At 39.9% G+C, this 17,869-nt stretch overlaps 1 protein-coding gene across 5 annotated transcripts in view; it reads left to right on the forward strand.

Annotated features, from left to right (window-relative positions):
* Window positions 1–17,869, forward strand: part of kmt2cb (lysine (K)-specific methyltransferase 2Cb) — a 64,406-nt gene that overhangs the window by 26,485 nt on the left and 20,052 nt on the right. For 3 of the 5 annotated variants that reach the window (XM_040144022.1, XM_040144025.1, XM_040144023.1), the window contains exons 13-35: window positions 540–617; window positions 992–1,713; window positions 3,169–3,291; window positions 4,521–4,637; window positions 5,024–5,128; window positions 6,198–6,302; window positions 6,418–6,599; window positions 7,047–7,211; window positions 7,331–7,437; window positions 7,595–7,666; window positions 7,797–8,009; window positions 9,035–9,154; window positions 9,437–9,562; window positions 9,704–9,834; window positions 10,996–11,188; window positions 13,480–13,572; window positions 13,934–13,981; window positions 15,147–15,287; window positions 15,425–15,457; window positions 15,937–16,086; window positions 16,190–16,331; window positions 16,429–16,664; window positions 16,945–17,018. In XM_040144022.1, the coding sequence (XP_039999956.1) occupies window positions 540–617; window positions 992–1,713; window positions 3,169–3,291; window positions 4,521–4,637; window positions 5,024–5,128; window positions 6,198–6,302; window positions 6,418–6,599; window positions 7,047–7,211; window positions 7,331–7,437; window positions 7,595–7,666; window positions 7,797–8,009; window positions 9,035–9,154; window positions 9,437–9,562; window positions 9,704–9,834; window positions 10,996–11,188; window positions 13,480–13,572; window positions 13,934–13,981; window positions 15,147–15,287; window positions 15,425–15,457; window positions 15,937–16,086; window positions 16,190–16,331; window positions 16,429–16,664; window positions 16,945–17,018 (3,476 nt within the window). The remainder of the gene's footprint in view (window positions 1–539; window positions 618–991; window positions 1,714–3,168; window positions 3,292–4,520; window positions 4,638–5,023; window positions 5,129–6,197; window positions 6,303–6,417; window positions 6,600–7,046; window positions 7,212–7,330; window positions 7,438–7,594; window positions 7,667–7,796; window positions 8,010–9,034; window positions 9,155–9,436; window positions 9,563–9,703; window positions 9,835–10,995; window positions 11,189–13,479; window positions 13,573–13,933; window positions 13,982–15,146; window positions 15,288–15,424; window positions 15,458–15,936; window positions 16,087–16,189; window positions 16,332–16,428; window positions 16,665–16,944; window positions 17,019–17,869) is intronic. The other 2 variants (XM_040144024.1, XM_040144026.1) reach the window with 2 other exon arrangements.

Below are 17,869 nucleotides of genomic sequence, written 5' to 3' on the forward strand. Positions count from 1 at the left end.
TACTAGGTTTTGACCTAGTCTTGTTTAAATAATGGATGTAGAGCTAAGCGATTAGTCGACTAATCAGTCAATTGACAGAAAGATAATCAACTATTGATTTGAATTGATCATTTTAGTCATTTTTCAAACAAATATAATGTAATTCCCTCCCAAATGAGGGGATTTCCTACTTTTCTCTATCCCATACCATTGTAGACCAAATATATTTGGTTTATTCAGACATACAGTCAAACAAAAGAAGACTGACTTTTCTGATGTTTCATAGACTAAATGATTAATAAGAAAAATTACTCAGCAGATTAATTGATAGCAACATAAAATCATTAGTTGCAGCTCTAAATATATGGTTTAATTGAAATGATGTAAGCAGAAATCTCTCTCTCTCTCTCAATCCAACCTTGACAGTTCTGTATGCTCTTTATTTCTTTATTACCGTACAACTTTATCTTAATGTGTTCTTTCTCTTCACCTTAATTTCTCTATGCAAAATCAAACATTCATATTTTTAATATATAATTTTTTTAAATATATCTTTTTAGAAGTCTCAGTGGAAGCAGACGTTGAGAGGCAAGTTACTGAACCTTCCGTCAAAAAAATCCTCACAGAATTAAAACCAGGTTTGTACACACAGCTTGTTTAGTATTTAATCTGCATCGTGTAACCTCATATTAATTTGTATTAATATAACAGTGATTTATGTTGTAAATTTTTTTTTAAAATGTAATGCTTATGCTTTATTCAGACTGCTAAAATGTCGTGTAAACATTGTTTACAGACAAGACAAGGCTATTGACTTGGAGTCCCCCCACCAAATCCATATGTCACTTACATTAATGACATTAAAATTTCTTTAGTGATGCTGATCACTTGAAATCCATTAGCTTAACATTATATTGGTTCCCACTTTTATCCTTTTTCATCTGTTAATAATGTGCATGATTTTAATATATCCAAATAGGTTCTTCTGACCACTGTTTATTTCCTCCTACAGAAACAAAACCAGCAGCAAGAACCCAGCTTACATCTACAGAGAGTCCTGCATCTTCAACGACTCCCAGCCAGGACTTGGAGTCTTTTCCAGCCCAGCTCTCTACAGAGGCGCCACAGGACACCGCATTACAAATCAAACCAGCAAAGACAGAGGCCTGCCCTGAACAGGGTATGGCCAACCCCAGCACAAAGGATTTTAAGGCCATCATCTCAGCCACCAAAGAACCAAGTACTGCATCAGTACCTTTCAAGGACCAACCAATGGAAGTCTCACTACCCCAGCCTTCGAGTATGGATGTAGTCAGGGCATCTTTTCTGGAAACTGCTCCAAAAGAACTTAACAAGGAGAGGAGGGAGGGTATTTTTCAAATGAATCTGGCAGAGACTGTTAAGCCCTCAGCTTCAAGTACACCAGAGGAGATGGACACTACACCAGAGAGCAAGCCTAATCTGTCATTTCCCAGCCTGTCTTCAGAGGAGAAACCCCTGAAGACGTCGGTGGAGAGGTTGCCTGAAATGGTTTCCTCTCCTTCCCACTCCTCCCCTCTCCTCCGAGGGACATCTCCAAGAGAACCACTGCAGACCCAGATCCTACCTTCACTGGGTGACCACAGCAGTGTGATGCCCACCACCACCCTCATACCACTCACCCCAAAGATTGGAATGGGAAAGCCAGCTATCACCAAGAGGAAGTTTTCTCCTGGGAGGCCACGGGTGAAACAGGTAGGAAGCTCGATGTTATGCCCCAAAGGATCAGTGTCACCTTTGTGTCACTGTCTGGATGGTTTTTGACTGTCCTGCCCAATTACGGTGCTCATATATAGTGTACTTCAATGACATGTGTCCTGTGGGCTCTGCTCTATTAAGGTGGATTTGTTTTTTGGATTTTTTTTGTTTGGTGCCACTGAGTTGGTTAAAGCAGCTTGTACGGTTTTTCAGTTATGTTTTGAATTTTTTCTACGTCAAGTTATACCTTGCAGTACTCTATACAATCATAGCAAGAGGACAGCATGGCAAATGATGCTCTCTCTCAACTCCCTGTGCCCTCTTCACATGTTACACACTGGTTAGTTACGGTGTTCACACAGAGTGCAGTTGAAGTATTGTATTATTTCCATTAGGAACTGTTGTTTTTTTGTGGGTGAAACAAATTTTTAATGACAGTCCTCACCATATTCCACCTCAGCGACATTATCATAAGTCTGTTCATCTCATGTCTGTGTTACAAAGGTGCCACTTTGCTGTCCCATTGAGGATGAGCATTCACCAGTTCACAAATTACAGTGACCATTACCGTTACCATGTCCTACTTATCTCCATATTACACCATCAGCTGCAGTGGGTCACTTGTGGCTGTGAAAAAACTTCCCAATATTAGTGTCTCAGTGTCGCTCAAACAAATCAATTATAATAGACTGTCACTGACACAGAACGTAGACTCTCCTAGACAAATAATAATGGGAATTGAATCACACCGATGGCTATAATATATTATGAATGATGCTGGTGTGGATAGACTAATTTAGTTTGCGAAATGTACCTTTTTTTTTCCCCCAGATATATCCCATCTCCTAAATAAACATTATATGGCTCAAACTAATTAGTTACACAATGCCTGGGGAAATCTATTCCAGAAATTTGAATGTTGCTCCTCTTTAGTCCAGCAAGCTTTTGTCTGATGGGTTCATGTGCTGCCATGCTGATGCAATTCCTCTTGTTTTGTCAACATGCCAAACATACACCGTTGTCATGGCGAGAGGTTACAGGGCCTCTTCTCCTGCTGCATGGTGCCATGATGCCCTGGCAGATTCTGCCGTGTGAAATGCAACTAACGCAATTGTACTCTTTAGTTTTGCCTTTACAAAATTTTTTTTAGAAACATGCCTCTCTAACTCATATGCATGAAAACCCTAAGGATTGGCTTTAACACAGAATGTAACCTAATAACTTCAACTGTTCATTTTTTGGCACAGCTGATGCTCTCTCATGCTGTAGCTCTGCATAGATGGATTTGTATTTAATAGTTCGCAAATAGCTGCATTAGAAGCTCACTACATCTCTCTAACATCTTTCTTTGTACGTTTTGTTTCTTCGCTGGCTTTGTTTTTAAGTTGCTGCATTTTGTCGCCCTCCTCCCTCCCTCTCTCTCACTCTCTCACCCGCCCCCCCTTACCTTAGGGTGCATGGAGCCCCCATAGCAGTGTGAGCTCCCCCTTGTCCTGGTCGCCAGACCAGCCAGAGGGGTGGGACGTTCCAAAGACCAGGCAGTCCTCTGGCAGTCCCGGCTGGAGCATCAGAGTGGTAAATACTGTGGCTCACCAAAGACAGCAGGGCAGCAGCTGCCCTCTGTTAGCCCTCTGTTTACCCTAGTGACACACACTCCCTGAGTGTTCCTGAATGTCACTGTGATGTATTTCGTAGCCTACACTAACAATTACCACCACCTTACCGTGAGGGGAGGAGATTCAGAGACCAATGGCTAAGCTACTGACTTTATTAAGTAGAACTGAAAGATGGCTATGATGATTATGGGTTTTGCTGGCTTTGCAGTTGAATTGAGAGATCAAGGGTATGGTGCCGAAAGACTTTACACAGTTTATACAAATGTTTGGGTGATAATTTTTTTACTAATAAATGAATTTGTCCCGTTTCCTATTTGTCAACTATGCACTATGCTGTGCTGTCTTCTTTTCTTTCTTATCAAACCTGTTCAAGTATTATATATATAAATATAAAATTATTTTTTTTCTTCTTCTTTGATTTTGTCTTAGCGGTAAGTCTGTGGCAGTTGGTTACCATGGTGACAGTCATTACTCATAGCAAAGCTGCATGTGGGTTAATTTGTATGCTGCGGCAGGGTTCCAGTCCAGGTTAAACACCATAATACAGTGTGTGGATGGGAGGGGCCTCAGTTTGGAATCAGGGCCAAATGTGAGGTAAATGGGAAGGGATTTTGGGGAAGGGGCTGGAAGGTTCAGTCAAACTTAAGTTTGACAGTCATGATCAGGCAGAGGCCTCCTGTACATAGGCACAGTGGAATTGCATTGCCAGAACAACAGCTCAGAGGCCTTTTCTCAGCTCTATCATTTGCTGGCTGTCTGGCAGAATTTGTATTGCATCTCTCAAATAACAGTCAGCTCCATGAACTATGAAAATGTAAAGAATCAGGTTGATTTTTTTTTTTTCCTTTTTTTTTTTTTTTTCTTCCTTCTCGTTGAGCATTTACATAACTACTTCAGTGTATTAAGTAAATCACTTATCATGCCTGCTGTACTTGCAGTAGTAGCTTACATCCATACAAACAACACCACAGAATGATATTACCTGTCTAGAACTGAGCTGGGAGTGGTGAAAGGTTCCCAGCAAACCTTTGAAATCTTGATTGCTGAGCTAGCCGTGACTTGAGTGATTCAGCATGCGTGAGAGGGGAAAAAAACTTTTACAAACAACTGAAGTTTGCATATATCCATTTTAGTTTGTAAGATAAGGAGTGGTCATTGTCTGGTCTGATTTTTGTCTTACTTCCACAGGGACGAGGCTCAGGCTTCCCCGGGAGGAGGAGGCCCAGAGGGGCCGGTCTGTCAGGTAGAGCTGGACGAGGCAGGGCCAGGGGCAAGAATGGAGCGAGTCCCAGTATCAACCCTGGGGTATGTGCAGTCAGCTGGATGACAACTCGACATCTTTAGCAAACATTACACTATATGCAAATCATTATTTGTATTCCCTCCAGCTAAAAACATGGATGATGTACTATAAGCACAATTAATATTAATGACAGAGAAAACTACTAGTTTCATTTCATGTTATAGGTTACACATTTCCAAAGGACCAGTTCCTCAATACCGCCAAAAATTGACTCAGCAGTTGTGAATAATAGATAGTAATAGCTGATAATAACTAATCCACTATAGCATGTGTATCCTAATTAGTCAAGTTAACTTGTATCAGCTTTCTAGTGAGAAAAGATGATACTGCTTATGCCATCATACTATGTTTTGTTTGTTTATTTTGTGTATTCTTTCCCGATATTCAGGTCACCACAATAGAAACACCATACACAGTCAAGGAGGAGGAGGAGAATGCCATGCATAACACAGTGGTCATATTCTCCAGCAATGACAGTTTCACACTAAAACAGGTGTTTGTTTGTTTGTTTGTTTGAATTCTTAAGTGTGTGCTGCTGATGTATTTCATTTTAAATCCTGATCCATGCATTTCTCCATTCAGTTAGATTGCTGAAATTAAATCTGTGCTTAAAGACCTCTCCCACTGGAGATCATTAATTCCTGTGGAGATACTGCCAACTGCCTGCAGGAAATGCAGTGGATTATATAACACAGGATCATATTGAAATTTCACTGTCTCTTACTTTCTGCCCCAAAGTAATGCTCTTGTGCCGAATTTAATTCTGTTAACAATAAGTGACTGATGACAACTGTCAAATATTCACCAAGGTTTTAGAGACAACAGTAACTGTGAAGTTACCAGTGTGGGATAGCAATTCAGAGGTTTAAAATCTCATATTTTTGCAGAGTAATTGTTCATATAAAGTGACTAAGCAATTAAACAATACAGCGGCGGTGCTGCTTATCAAGGCACCTACCCCTGAATGATTCAAGTGAAACCGGTCAGTGCTCAAAAGACTGTTCTGTTTGGCTCTCAGCTGGGAATGTGAGTGTGAAGCAGGGGCTGAAAAGGTCTCACTCAATTATCCTGGTTTAAAAAAAAAAAAAGAAAGATCTTAAAAGGCCAATGTTTCCAAAAAGCATCCTCTATTCCTTAAACCTTGCAATTCAAGATGCTTGCATTTTATGCACATTTATACTTTATACTTTTTATACTATACATTTATATAGGCTATAGGACAACTGCACTGTCCTTATTTACCCTGCAGGTTTAGGGTAAAGAAAGCATTTTCTTTCCTTTAGCTTTCAGGATAGCAACAACATAGACAATGACCTATTACTTATTGTGCCAGTGGCAATAAATAAATATGCAGAACATATTGATACCCATGTGATAAGGGGAGAGCTAAACGTTGAGCAGTTGTCAGACTTTTGCTTGTAGACAAACTGAAACTGACAGCAGCGGACTAGTTTTTGAGCACAGAAAATACAATTATTTCAACTGGAAAATCGGAATTACAAAAGTGGGACTCTCACTGTCTTAGTAGACGAGATAACTCATGATGTCTTTCTTCGTTTTAGGACATGTGTGTGGTGTGTGGGAGTTTTGGCCTCGGTGCAGAGGGCCGTCTTTTGGCCTGTGCTCAGTGTGGCCAGTGCTACCACCCATTCTGTGTCGGCATAAAGGTACATTTACTATTGAGTTTGTACAACACACATTCAGTATGTTAGAGTACATAATAGAAATACCGTCCTGTCATACACAGACCTACATATAAATGTCTCATTGTTACTTTCACAGATCACCAAGGTTGTGCTGAGTAAAGGCTGGCGTTGTCTGGAGTGTACAGTGTGCGAGGCCTGTGGCCAGGCCACAGATCCTGGCCGCTTGCTGCTCTGTGATGACTGTGACATCAGCTATCACACCTACTGCCTGGACCCTCCGCTGCAGAATGTTCCCAAGGACAGCTGGAAGTGCAAATGGTGAGTAACTTAGTAATCACCTCACCCAAATTTGCTTGAAACAGGAAATCGTTTATATTGGAATTGAATTTGTTTACAAAAAGAATGAAACAATTACAATTATTGAACACTGACGTTATTTGCTGTTATAATAAGCAACAATTTACCACTCTTTGCCAATTTACCCACACAATTTCCCCCTTTTCCAGATCAATAAATATCTCACTTTGTAATTCTTTCTTACCCAAAAAAAGGTTTAATTTTTCAATATTTAAACATTTTTATGCAGAGGGGATTAACTGAACTTAAAATTCTTCTAAAAAGTACAAATGAACAGGAAATAATTTCATTTTTGCAGCCTGTTGACAGTAGAGTGAGTAGGCTGAATTTTTGCACCTCAGTTAATCTGCGTTATCCTCTTTAAAGTAACCTAGGTAGAATGACCTCTCTCCTCCGTGTCTCCTGCAGGTGTGTGTCCTGTACCCAGTGTGGCGCCACCACACCAGGCTTAAGGTGCGATTGGCAGAATAATTACACCCAGTGTGCCCCTTGTGCCAGCCTTCCAACATGCCCCATCTGCCTGGTGGACTACAGTGAAGGCACCATCATCGTGCAGTGCCGCCAGTGTGACAGGTGAGCAGAGTTTCTACAAAACCTGTCAGCTCAAGAGGACCTGGCTCTACGATTTCTTTATTTATTTTTTTAATATAATTCGCTCTCATCTAAAATTTCTCTTCTCGCTCTATCTGTAGATGGTTTCATGCCTCTTGTCAGGGTCTCCATTCAGAGGAAGATGTAGAGAAAGCTGCAGACAGCAGCTTTGACTGCACAATGTGCCGTGCTTTCAAGACCACTAAAGGTGGGGGCGCGGTGATTCTTGTGAATTTGTTTTTTTTACACAGTCGGGTTTTTGTGTGTATGTCTGCTGTAGAGTGAATAGGCTCGACCATGACATTTAATCCTCCTGTTTCTGCTGTTTGTTTTTAATGGCTTTTGTGTGCCCTGTGCTGCTGCAGTTGTGACCAAGGCCAGAGACGCCATTGAGCCTGTAGTTATGACGCAGATTGTTACAAAGGCTAAAGAAATGGGTAAGTTCACAGATTCAAAATTGATCAATTATAAGTAACAAAAGACAGTTTTTTTTTCTTTCTACAAGATGGTGATTTGACTTTTTATTTTATACAGTATATGCTCATTCTAGTTTTTTGGTCTTTTTAGATCTGTCGAGGACCTATACCCAGGATGGTGTTTGTTTGACAGAGTCAGGGCTATGCCAGCTCCAGAGCTTGTCTGCTACAGCGTCACGGCGCAGGAAACCCAAGCCAAAGTTGAAGCTAAAAATCATTAACCAGAACAGTGTGGCAGTGCTTCAAGCTCCTGTAGACCCCCTCTCAGAACACTCTCGTGATGAAGACATAGAAGACAACAGAGGTGCTTGTCTTCTCACACAAGCTTCTTCTTTTATCTCAAGACTGTTTATCAGAGACCTTCAGTAGAGCAGTGACGTAGACTATAAATACTGGCTTTTTCCAATTTTTCCAGTTGGCTGCTGGCTGGATGTTTGTTTCTTGGTTTTTTCAGTTTTGATGTTTTTCAACACTATACAGCTGCGCAGTTCACACTGAGGATTACTAAAACCTAATGCTGTTTGACAATTAGCTCTGCATAAACAGAATGTTGCCTGCATCACACATTTCTTTTAATGTTGTGTATATATACTAATTTGGTAGTTTATTAGGTACACCTAGCTAAAACTAATGCAGTCTAATACAACAGTCCTAGCATAAATCGTACCCTCATTAAGGTTGTAATGTTCAGTTTTTATTGAAATTGTTTCAGAGAGGTGCTGATTCAACTGTGATTATTTTGGGGGATGTAGATGGTCGTGCTGTTGAACTGTATTGCCTTATACAGAAAGGTGTTTGTTATTTAGCCACCCTCATTGATATAAAATGGATCGATGAAATAAGAGAAATACCTGTTTGTATAACACAATATAATTCAACAGCACCACAAACTGCAGCTTCCAAAATGACCATAATGTTACATTGGCACTGTATAAACGATACTCCTCATTTAAAAAAAAAAAAAAAAAAATGTCTTAAACCGTTCCTGTAAGATGCAGATGATTAGCATGGAATGCTACTAATTAGTAATAATTAGTATTAGAATTTGCTTAGCCCATAATTACCCTTATCAAAAGTCTCTCTCTACGTCAGAGTTGAAAAAAAATTATGTAACTTGCCATTGAAAAAATAAGAGAATATGAAAAAATCCCTTTTGGAAATGAATGTCCTTAGTAATGGAACTGGTGAACTTAATTTCAATCAGGCTAATGTCCTGCCACTGAGTGGAGTTCAGATAGAACTGACCCTGGCGCTGTGTTGAGGGGCCTGGCTGGGGTGTTCTCTGCTGCAGGGCTGTCACTCATCATCAATGCTCTCTCCCTCTCGCAGAGGCGGAGCTCATAGATTGTGAGGGGAAGTCTGACTCAAGCCTAGAGCGAGAGCCAGCAGAAGACGAGTCCAAGGGGGCCGACGGCGGCAAGAAGAGGAAGAGGAAACCGTACCGGCCGGGTAGGGCACCTGATTGAAGGAGACAGCTCCTCTGAAGCGTAAAATGGTGCAGTACATGCCCGACGTTGTAGCTCTACAAAGCACTGCCATCTTGCTTTGGGCCTCTGATGTACAGAGGGGGCTCTATCTAGTATTTCTGAGTGTTCATGCTGAATGCAATAGACAATTAATAGAACCAGTCAAAACTTAATATATTTCAAATCATATCACATCTGTGATATCAAAATGGTATTTTTATGGATATATTTGTTTATAAAAAAATTTCGGATTTCTTCTTAAAAGGCATTGGTGGGTTCATGGTCCGCCAGAGGAGCCGTCCAGGCCAAGGTCCAGGCAAGGCCAAACGATCCCTCTGCAGAAAGGATTCCTCTGGCTCTGTGTCAGAGAATCCTATTGGAAAAGATGAGGGTTTGTACACCAACAATGTATCCAAACATCTGCATTATAGTGGACTGTCCCCTGAGCTGTCAGTTTTTTTAATTTCAACAGCTTAAAGTTACAGCACAACTACAGGAGTTTACTCTGATGGGTTTTTTTCCTTTTTTGCAGGATGGACAGAGACACTGCCTGATACTCCTGTGGATGAGACACCCCCTGGACCAGAGGTCCCAGAAAAAATAAAGAAACGCTATCGAAAGAAGAAAACCAAACTGGAGGAGGCTTTTCCCACCTATCTGCAGGTCTATAACTTTTAATACCACACTTGCTGTTTGATATGGCCAGTAAATTTATAATCCGTGTAAACACAGTGGGGATATAATAGCACATCAGTGCATAGTCTCTATATAACCTTATAGTGTAATATGCTATATTGTAAGTCTCTGTTAACCGTGTTCAAAAAATACTGATCTAATTAGAAATCTATTTTGTATCTACGAATAACTAGCTTTAATAACAATCAACACAGTTCATTTTACCAACATAGGTGCCACATTTTTCTGATGGTGAATATTTCATCTTAAAGAGTGGATACTCTAATGGGCATGTTCGTTATGAGAAACATTATTGAATTTATTAAAACAGATTTTATTTTATTGTTATGCAAGCCTGGCATTCACACGCACAGATTGTCTGGTCTTGTCATGCCATATCTTCATAAAATGCATTTTGTCTCACCCTTGGGAAGGTTGAGAATCCAAAGTACATTGCCTAGAAACCACTTATAGAACTTCGGTGCCCCTTCTGTGAGCTTTTTTGAAAGAGGAACAGCCTAAAGGAACTCACAGTAGAGGATACTCGTCTCTGATCATGCTCTTTAAATGGCTCCTGTCTGGGTTGTGAATTGACATATGAAAGCTTAACTGGCGATGACTTCAAGGCTCCTTGTCTCTAGCTAGTATCTCAGTGTCACCTTGTGTTGGCCAAAACATAGATATGCGATGTGCATTAAGCCACCGGCAGCTGTCAGTGCAGCTCTTAATCCTACTACAGTTGAGGGAATATTGGGGGGGTGGGGGTAATTCAGTCTAACCTAAAGGTCCGACACAGTGAAGCACATTTCATTAATTATTGAGATAGCAACATGTTGGGCTTTTAATGTCTTGGTGCAGCAGGGAGCTGCAGTTACATGTCGTTGAGGATAGTAGATGACTTGTGGGTGTAAGTGATTGGGGGAGGTAGGTGCTGGCAAAAGTGAGGTAAGCACCAACATGACTGTAACTTTCAGAGCGTCTCTGTTTCACTGTGGTCAGTTCTCATGGGCCTTCAATGTGCACAGAATAATTTCTATGTGACACGGTGATGTGTTTCCAGTGACAGATGTCGAGAAAGGTAAACTGACCGTCTTTGAAGGAAAGTGTCAACACAGAGAAGTGACCAGTGCTTTGTGTTGTCATGTTCAGGAAGCATTCTTTGGAAAGGACCTGCTGGACAAAAGCAAGCAGAGCAGGCAGCAGGGGGTCGAAACAGGCCTACTGGAAGAAGGGCAAAGCCAAGTGGAGAGGAAGCACCCCACCACTAGCTTCCTGGACCCTTCATCAGACCCTCTGCTCAGTGCCTCAGCAACATCCCTTCCTACCAGACCCACAGCAGCACGTATGTATGCACATTACTTTACATATACACATTACTAAATAACTGAGAGCAGCTTCAATTGGACCAGTGCTGGAAAGGAATCAATACAGGTATTGGAAAAGCCTGACACAAAAGGAGTATCTTGTGTTTATCTTTATATTGGAGCCTAACAGTGTCTTTTAGTCCATGGATTTTTTTCCCCACATCTCTGCAAATGTCATCGCCCAGTGAGAGTATTAATCCTTTTCATACAGGTGTAAATGGGTATGACGCAGGTCTACCGAACTCATGTTTAAACCGCATTTCACATTAGTGTCAAAGGTTAATTTGTGGTCTGAATCAGCGTTCAGACTCAATCTGCATCTGCAGTTTCATTCAACATTACTGCCGAACCAAAGAATTATGCAGAATTTCATTCCATAAATACCTAATAAAGTGAGCGTTTCACTTTCAATTTTCTTTGCAAGCTCCCTCTGTCTTGCCTGCCCTCTCACTCTGTCTCTTGCTCTCGCGAGCTTTCTTTCAATTTAACATGAAATGTCACATGCCTCTTTTGCTGACCTGAATGACTGGTTGCGCAGCCAGAAAACAAAATGCCACGTGCCTGAAACAGAATAACAGTATTAGATGGTGAACACATTTTTCACATGGCTTGTCATGGCTGAATCCAAGTAGAAAAAATTTGCCATGTATGAAGACTCCATGCACGCTAACAAAAACGGTGGTTTAACATGTTTAGAAGTTTGCGGAACATGATTGTTGCCTGTTTATGATATGCATGTAGTGTAGCACAGCTTCAGCCACACCTCTTGTCACTGTTTGATCGGCATGTGATCAAGATGAGATTCCACATCATATCTGCCCACCTGTATTTATTCAAGCAGATTTCCACACGGCCAAATGGCGTGCAGCCCTCAGCCATCAGAGTTTGTTAACTCACCGCTCACTAACATCTATGCACAGTAAAAAAAAAAAAGTCTATTACTGAGAACCATGCTTTGTAACAAGAAAACCATTATAGACTCATTATTGCTTTAAGAGTCCTTGCTGCAACAACTGGCTAAACTACGGTAAAAGTAAACTAGAAATGTGTTTGAATTGCATCCTATTGCATGGTATTGCATCACATTGTGTGGTACATATCAAATCAGTGTCAGTCGAATAGGGATAGGGTCCAATAGCTGGTTCTGTTTTTGGTCTTGTTCCCAGTTACTAAAATACCCCAACTTGTTAAACTAAAGTCCAAAAACCTATTATTCTTTTACCTCCTCAGTTCTTTGTATTAGTGTACAAAACATTCAAGTAGTTGTTTAGCGAAGGAGCACATTTGAAATCTGTCTGACAACACTTGAGCTTGAATTCTTTTATGGACAGTCTTCAAATTTTTGCTCTTAATATCAAGTTAGTAAAACAGTTACGTTTAAGTAACTTAAAATGATTGAAAGCTAAACCTAAATAATTTGAGACCTCGGCTTGTACCATACTATGGTTTTAAAAAAATAAAATGGTTTTGTGTGCTACTTCAGTGATAGAGAAGACAGTAGTTTTTTTTTTATATAGATCCTTGCTTCCACTTGAAGCAGAATATTTGAATTGTAAACATACAGAAAGGGAATATAAGCGCATTACCATTGACAGGTGGCCAGCATTTTCAGTTATCAGACACCTTAGACAAGTGCTTATTTTGCAGTTCACGAATAAAACACTGTACCCTTGACAACAGTGACCTTCAGACAATTTTACAATTTTTTTTAAATTCTCTTTATATTTTAGAGACAGTTGTATATTCGTAAGGAAAAGATTGTGAGATGCATTTGTAAGACACTAAATATGCAAAGTGTATTTGCTGTCATTACTTTCTTTTCACAATATTAAGTGATGCAAAGCTTGAGGCCAAAGGAACCACAGTTATCTGAATCAAAGGCTAGAACAACAGTATTGACTGAATCCATGATATTTAAGATGGGGAGCAGTGTTGTCCATCTTCAACATGTTTTAGTTTTAATTACGTTTTAGTTTTTACTTTGGTATCCAGGTATGACCGTTTGTATCTTTGGCAGTAATTCTGCCAGAGTCGCTTTAATCAGTTAAATAATACTCTCGGAAGATCAATTTGATGTAGTAGATTTCAGTGTTTAGATACTGTGCAGTTTCTTCTCTTGTTTAATCCATACCAAATTATACATGTGGCATCCAATGAAATGGTTCCAAATGACATTCTCACGTCCATTCAACATCACCATCAATTATGATTTGTGACAGTTTGGTTTTCTTTCTTTTTTTGTTTCTTCCTTTTTTTTTCCCATCTACAGAGACGTCTGAGGAACCATTAGTTGATCTATCTGATGTTCTGAACACTGACGCAGACATCTTGGGAATACTCGGAAAGCCAAGCAATGACTCTGGTGCGTCATATCTCACAGGCAGTCACAGTGCTAAGAATTTATTAATAGTCACCTAGTCATGGGTTTACAGAATCTTCTCCTCCCGGTTCAGAAATTTCCTCAGACAGCAAGTTTATTTTGCTTCCACCACTTACTGATTTTTTTTTTTTTTTTTTTTTTTTTTTTTAGATTTTTTTAAATTTATTTATTTATTTTATTTATTTTATTTATTTATTTATTTTCAAATGTCACATTCTTTAAGAATACTTTCTTGTTCATTTTTGGTTTTATCTTTTGTTTGTTTGCATTGTCTGAAGCGTGTTGTGCTTGTCCTGTCTTCACTATTTTTTCACTCATTTTATCTGGTTTTGGGTTCTTGTAGGTCTTGATTTTTGCCCCTTCCAGGTTGACAGCTCACCTCCTCCTTTTGGTAAGGGTGCTATGGCCTACTAATCCCTTGCTTTAGTGCATTCTTCTTCTCTTATAATGTGTGTCTCTATTTGAGTGTGCATGTATATCAGCTGCATCATACTTTGCTTTTCTCAACCATTACGGATTGTTTTAACACTCATAAAATGCTTAGTGCTTACCTAACCCAGTGCACAGTATTCACTCAAATGTGTATGGTGTGTCAGTCTTTGTTTATGAGCTTCCTAAACTCTTTCACAGTTGTGACTTTTTTTTTTAAATAAGTAAGATAACAAATTCATATCTGCCTAATTGAAGACATCTTCAAGATAACAAACAAACTGAAAAAGACAACCTAGCATTCAAGATATGAGCAGTTTAGAACCAAGCAGTTTTAGAGACAAAAGGCTCTGTGGCTGGATGACAAAAAGCTCTGCAATACATGTCCTTCGTTTTTTGTAAAACTAATTTGTTTGGTTTAAATGCTCTATGGGCTGTTACAATGTGGTTCTAATACAGATATTGCCAACTAATGGCTGTGACCATCCTTAGTTTTGTAGAAAATTTTGTGTTAAAGAAAGTATGGAAGAAAGGGAAAGTATAGAGTAGGAACAGTTGTTTGTGTTGATAGTCATGCTTTGTAATGAAGCAATCTTGACAAGTTCTGACATAATTCAAGTTTGATAGCAATGTAGTAACCCAGATTGTTTATATGGGTTTTCTTTCGGACTGGGTTGGCCATTTATAAATTGAAGGTTGCCTGTCCTTCTTTTTCAAAAAGATTAATAGATATTTAGTACAAAAGACCACTGTAACTAAGGGGTCAGGGCAATATTTTCCTTCACAAACATTCAAGTATTTGTGCATCTTTACTGGAAATAAGATTAAATATGACCTGTCTGTCTCTTCACAGTTCCAGAAACACTTGTTTTAAACAACACAGGAACCCCATGGAGCAGTAATCATTCACTGTTTAGTTGTGATTGCATTCCACAGGCTGTTGAGACAATAAACATGTTCTCACTTCAAGTCTATATTTATGATCACGTTCTTGGTTGGGTATTTTGTTGGTTGTTTTGTGTGTGTGTGTGTGTGTGTGTGTGTGTGTGTGTGTGTGTGTGTTTTTTTTTTTTGTGTGTGTGTGCATGTTATGATTTGTTTTTGTATGTCTATGTGTGTTTCAACAGCTGGTCTGGACATTGGGCCCCTGGCAGACAGTTCCCCATTGGCGCCCCAGTCTCAGGCTGGCCGGAGGACACCTCGAACCCTCCCAGAGGAACCCTTGGACGGCATTCTCAGCCCTGAGCTAGACAAGATGGTCACTGATGGTCAGTGTGGGAGACCAGACACCCCGACACTTTCAGTTGTTTGACACTGTACTTTTAAAACGTAATATAAGAATGAATGAATAATGATCATTTCTGATTTTGTTTTATTTATTTATTTTTTGTTGTTGTTGTTTCAGAATCAATTCTCAGCAAACTTTACAAAATTCCAGGTTTGTAATTTCATCCTTTTTGTAAAACTGTAAACTTTGATCCAGTGTTGTCCCACACTAATTAATATAACTTGCCTGTCAACACCCTGTGTTAGTGTTGTTACAGCACTTGGACCATGGTTCAATATTTTGCTAAATAATGTTTTACAGGTTAGTGAGATAAATTGTTCAGGTGTCTTTCAGACAATAAATAAAAAATAGATTATCCAATTGTCTCTCCTATTGAAGGCAATAAATGTATTGCCTTTTTGAGGATGTTTTATTCTTTTTTTAAATTCTTTCCAAATCAAATTCTGTCAATTTTTTTGTACAAGACCAACCTTTAAAATAATTTTTTTTTTAAAAAAGGTTTTTGGCATCCACATATCTGTAACACACAGGAGGAATAAATTCTGACAGTTGACAGTTACATGATATTCTCATTCCTACCTTAATGGACATTAACGCACATGACATTGAGCTGTCACATTGTTTTACAGAGCTGGAGGGTAAGGATGTAGAGGATCTCTTCACAGCAGTCCTTAGCCCCAGCACGAGCCAACCACCTCCACCACCACAGGTGCCTAACCCCCAGGGTCCAGGGTCCCTCCCTGCCACACCTGGCACTAGCATGCCTCACCCCAACGCAGGTAATTCGTTAGTAAACTTGTCATGGTCAGACATACAGCGCTTGACACTTTTGTTTTTGAAAATCCATGGATCTAATTCACCTCTTAAAAATGACGTGTGTAGGGAATCCCATGTTTCCAAGGATGCCAATGATAAATGGTATGATGGGACCAAACCAACGCTTCCCCACAAATCCAGGAGCAGGACCCTGCATCCCTGAAAATTTCTCCCCCCTTAACCGTATGCCTTTCACTGACAATCCAAGGTAATGCTCCCTCCCTATTCGAAGATTCCTTTTTTCATTTTTCTCAGTAAAGCCAGACCATAGTCACCTTATGGCCTCTTCTCTTTTGTTGTTACAGGGATAGAAAGTTTAATCAGATGCCTAGAGAGGCAGTTAGTCCATGGCCCTCCCCTGCCCATGGCCCTGGCCCTACACCCCCTGGATCTCTGCCTGAGGGGGAGACTGAAGCCATGTCAAATGCCCAAAGGAGTACACTTAAGTGGGAGAAGGAGGAGACACTTGGAGAGCTAGCCACTGTTGCACCTGTCCTGTATACCAATGTCAATTTTCCCAACCTCAAAGAGGAATACCCAGGTTGGCATATGTCTCTAAAGCTTTAATGCATTTTCCCCCTTTGTCTGTGTTTTTTTTTTTTTTTTTAATTATTATTATTTTTTTTGTTATTGTCCATAATTAGTCAGTGATTTTTTTTTTTATTTTTTTTGTGTGTTTGTGTTGTCATTGCTGTTTTTCTGCTTATCTCTCTATCTTTTGAATGTACCCACTGCACTGTCTCATTATCATAGTTCCAAAAAATACATTGAATGCTCTGTGCGACTGTTGGCATGACAACTACCTCTTATTCTTTCAACAGACTGGTCTACAAGAGTAAAGCAAATTGCAAAACTTTGGAGGAAAGCAAGTTCACAAGACAGGGCCCCATATGTGGTAAGATCAATCATACTGTTGAATTTGCCAGTTTTCTTCAACTAACTTAAAGCCTAAACATTTTGAACCACGCCAGACATCAAACTGTCACTACTAGTTGCATTGACATATTAGTATGCAGAAGGCAGACTCCTGTATCGCATCTGGCCTCTTGCCTCTTGCCAATGCAATTTGAAATCCGGCCATTCACAGATGAACTAATTAACATAGGAAGCCCTGCTCAGTGTGAGAACTCACTATGGTCTCAGTAATTAAGTTCACTAGAAGTAATTTTATCTGGCAGAGGCCAGTTTCAAAGACCTAGACTTGATTAAGAAATGCACCCTACATTAGTGATTTTTAGGGATACTTTGCCACTGGTTACATGGTGGCAGTTCTCTTTTACAGCTTTTTCTTCTGATATCCCATTTAAACATCCCAGTCATTATCAGGCAACTAATGAGATACGTGGTTTAGAGTAACAGGATGACCACCATCGTATGTGCCATATACAATACGAAGAGAGTTCTGGCTATGAGACCAAACGACCCAGTATGCGAAAGACAAGCATTTTTAATTGGAGACATCAAATTACTAAATGGTGTGGGTAAAAAAAAAAATTGCAATCCAGCAGCATAGAACACTTATCCCTTGAACATCCTCAGTGATATAGGGCCTTACCAATTCAGAATCAAATAAAAGATTTTATATTTACCATCCAAGGGACCATGGGATTCTTTATTCAGCCATGCCCCTGCTGTAGGTTAGCTAACCATGGAGACCGTCTCTCACTGTCACCCCCAAGTGTCAACTGTTTGGCATGGAGGACAACACCTCCATTCCAGATAACCCCTGTTGCTGTATCACAAACA

This window comes from Xiphias gladius, chromosome 14, assembly GCF_016859285.1.
Source record: "Xiphias gladius isolate SHS-SW01 ecotype Sanya breed wild chromosome 14, ASM1685928v1, whole genome shotgun sequence".
NCBI lineage: Eukaryota > Metazoa > Chordata > Actinopteri > Istiophoriformes > Xiphiidae > Xiphias > Xiphias gladius.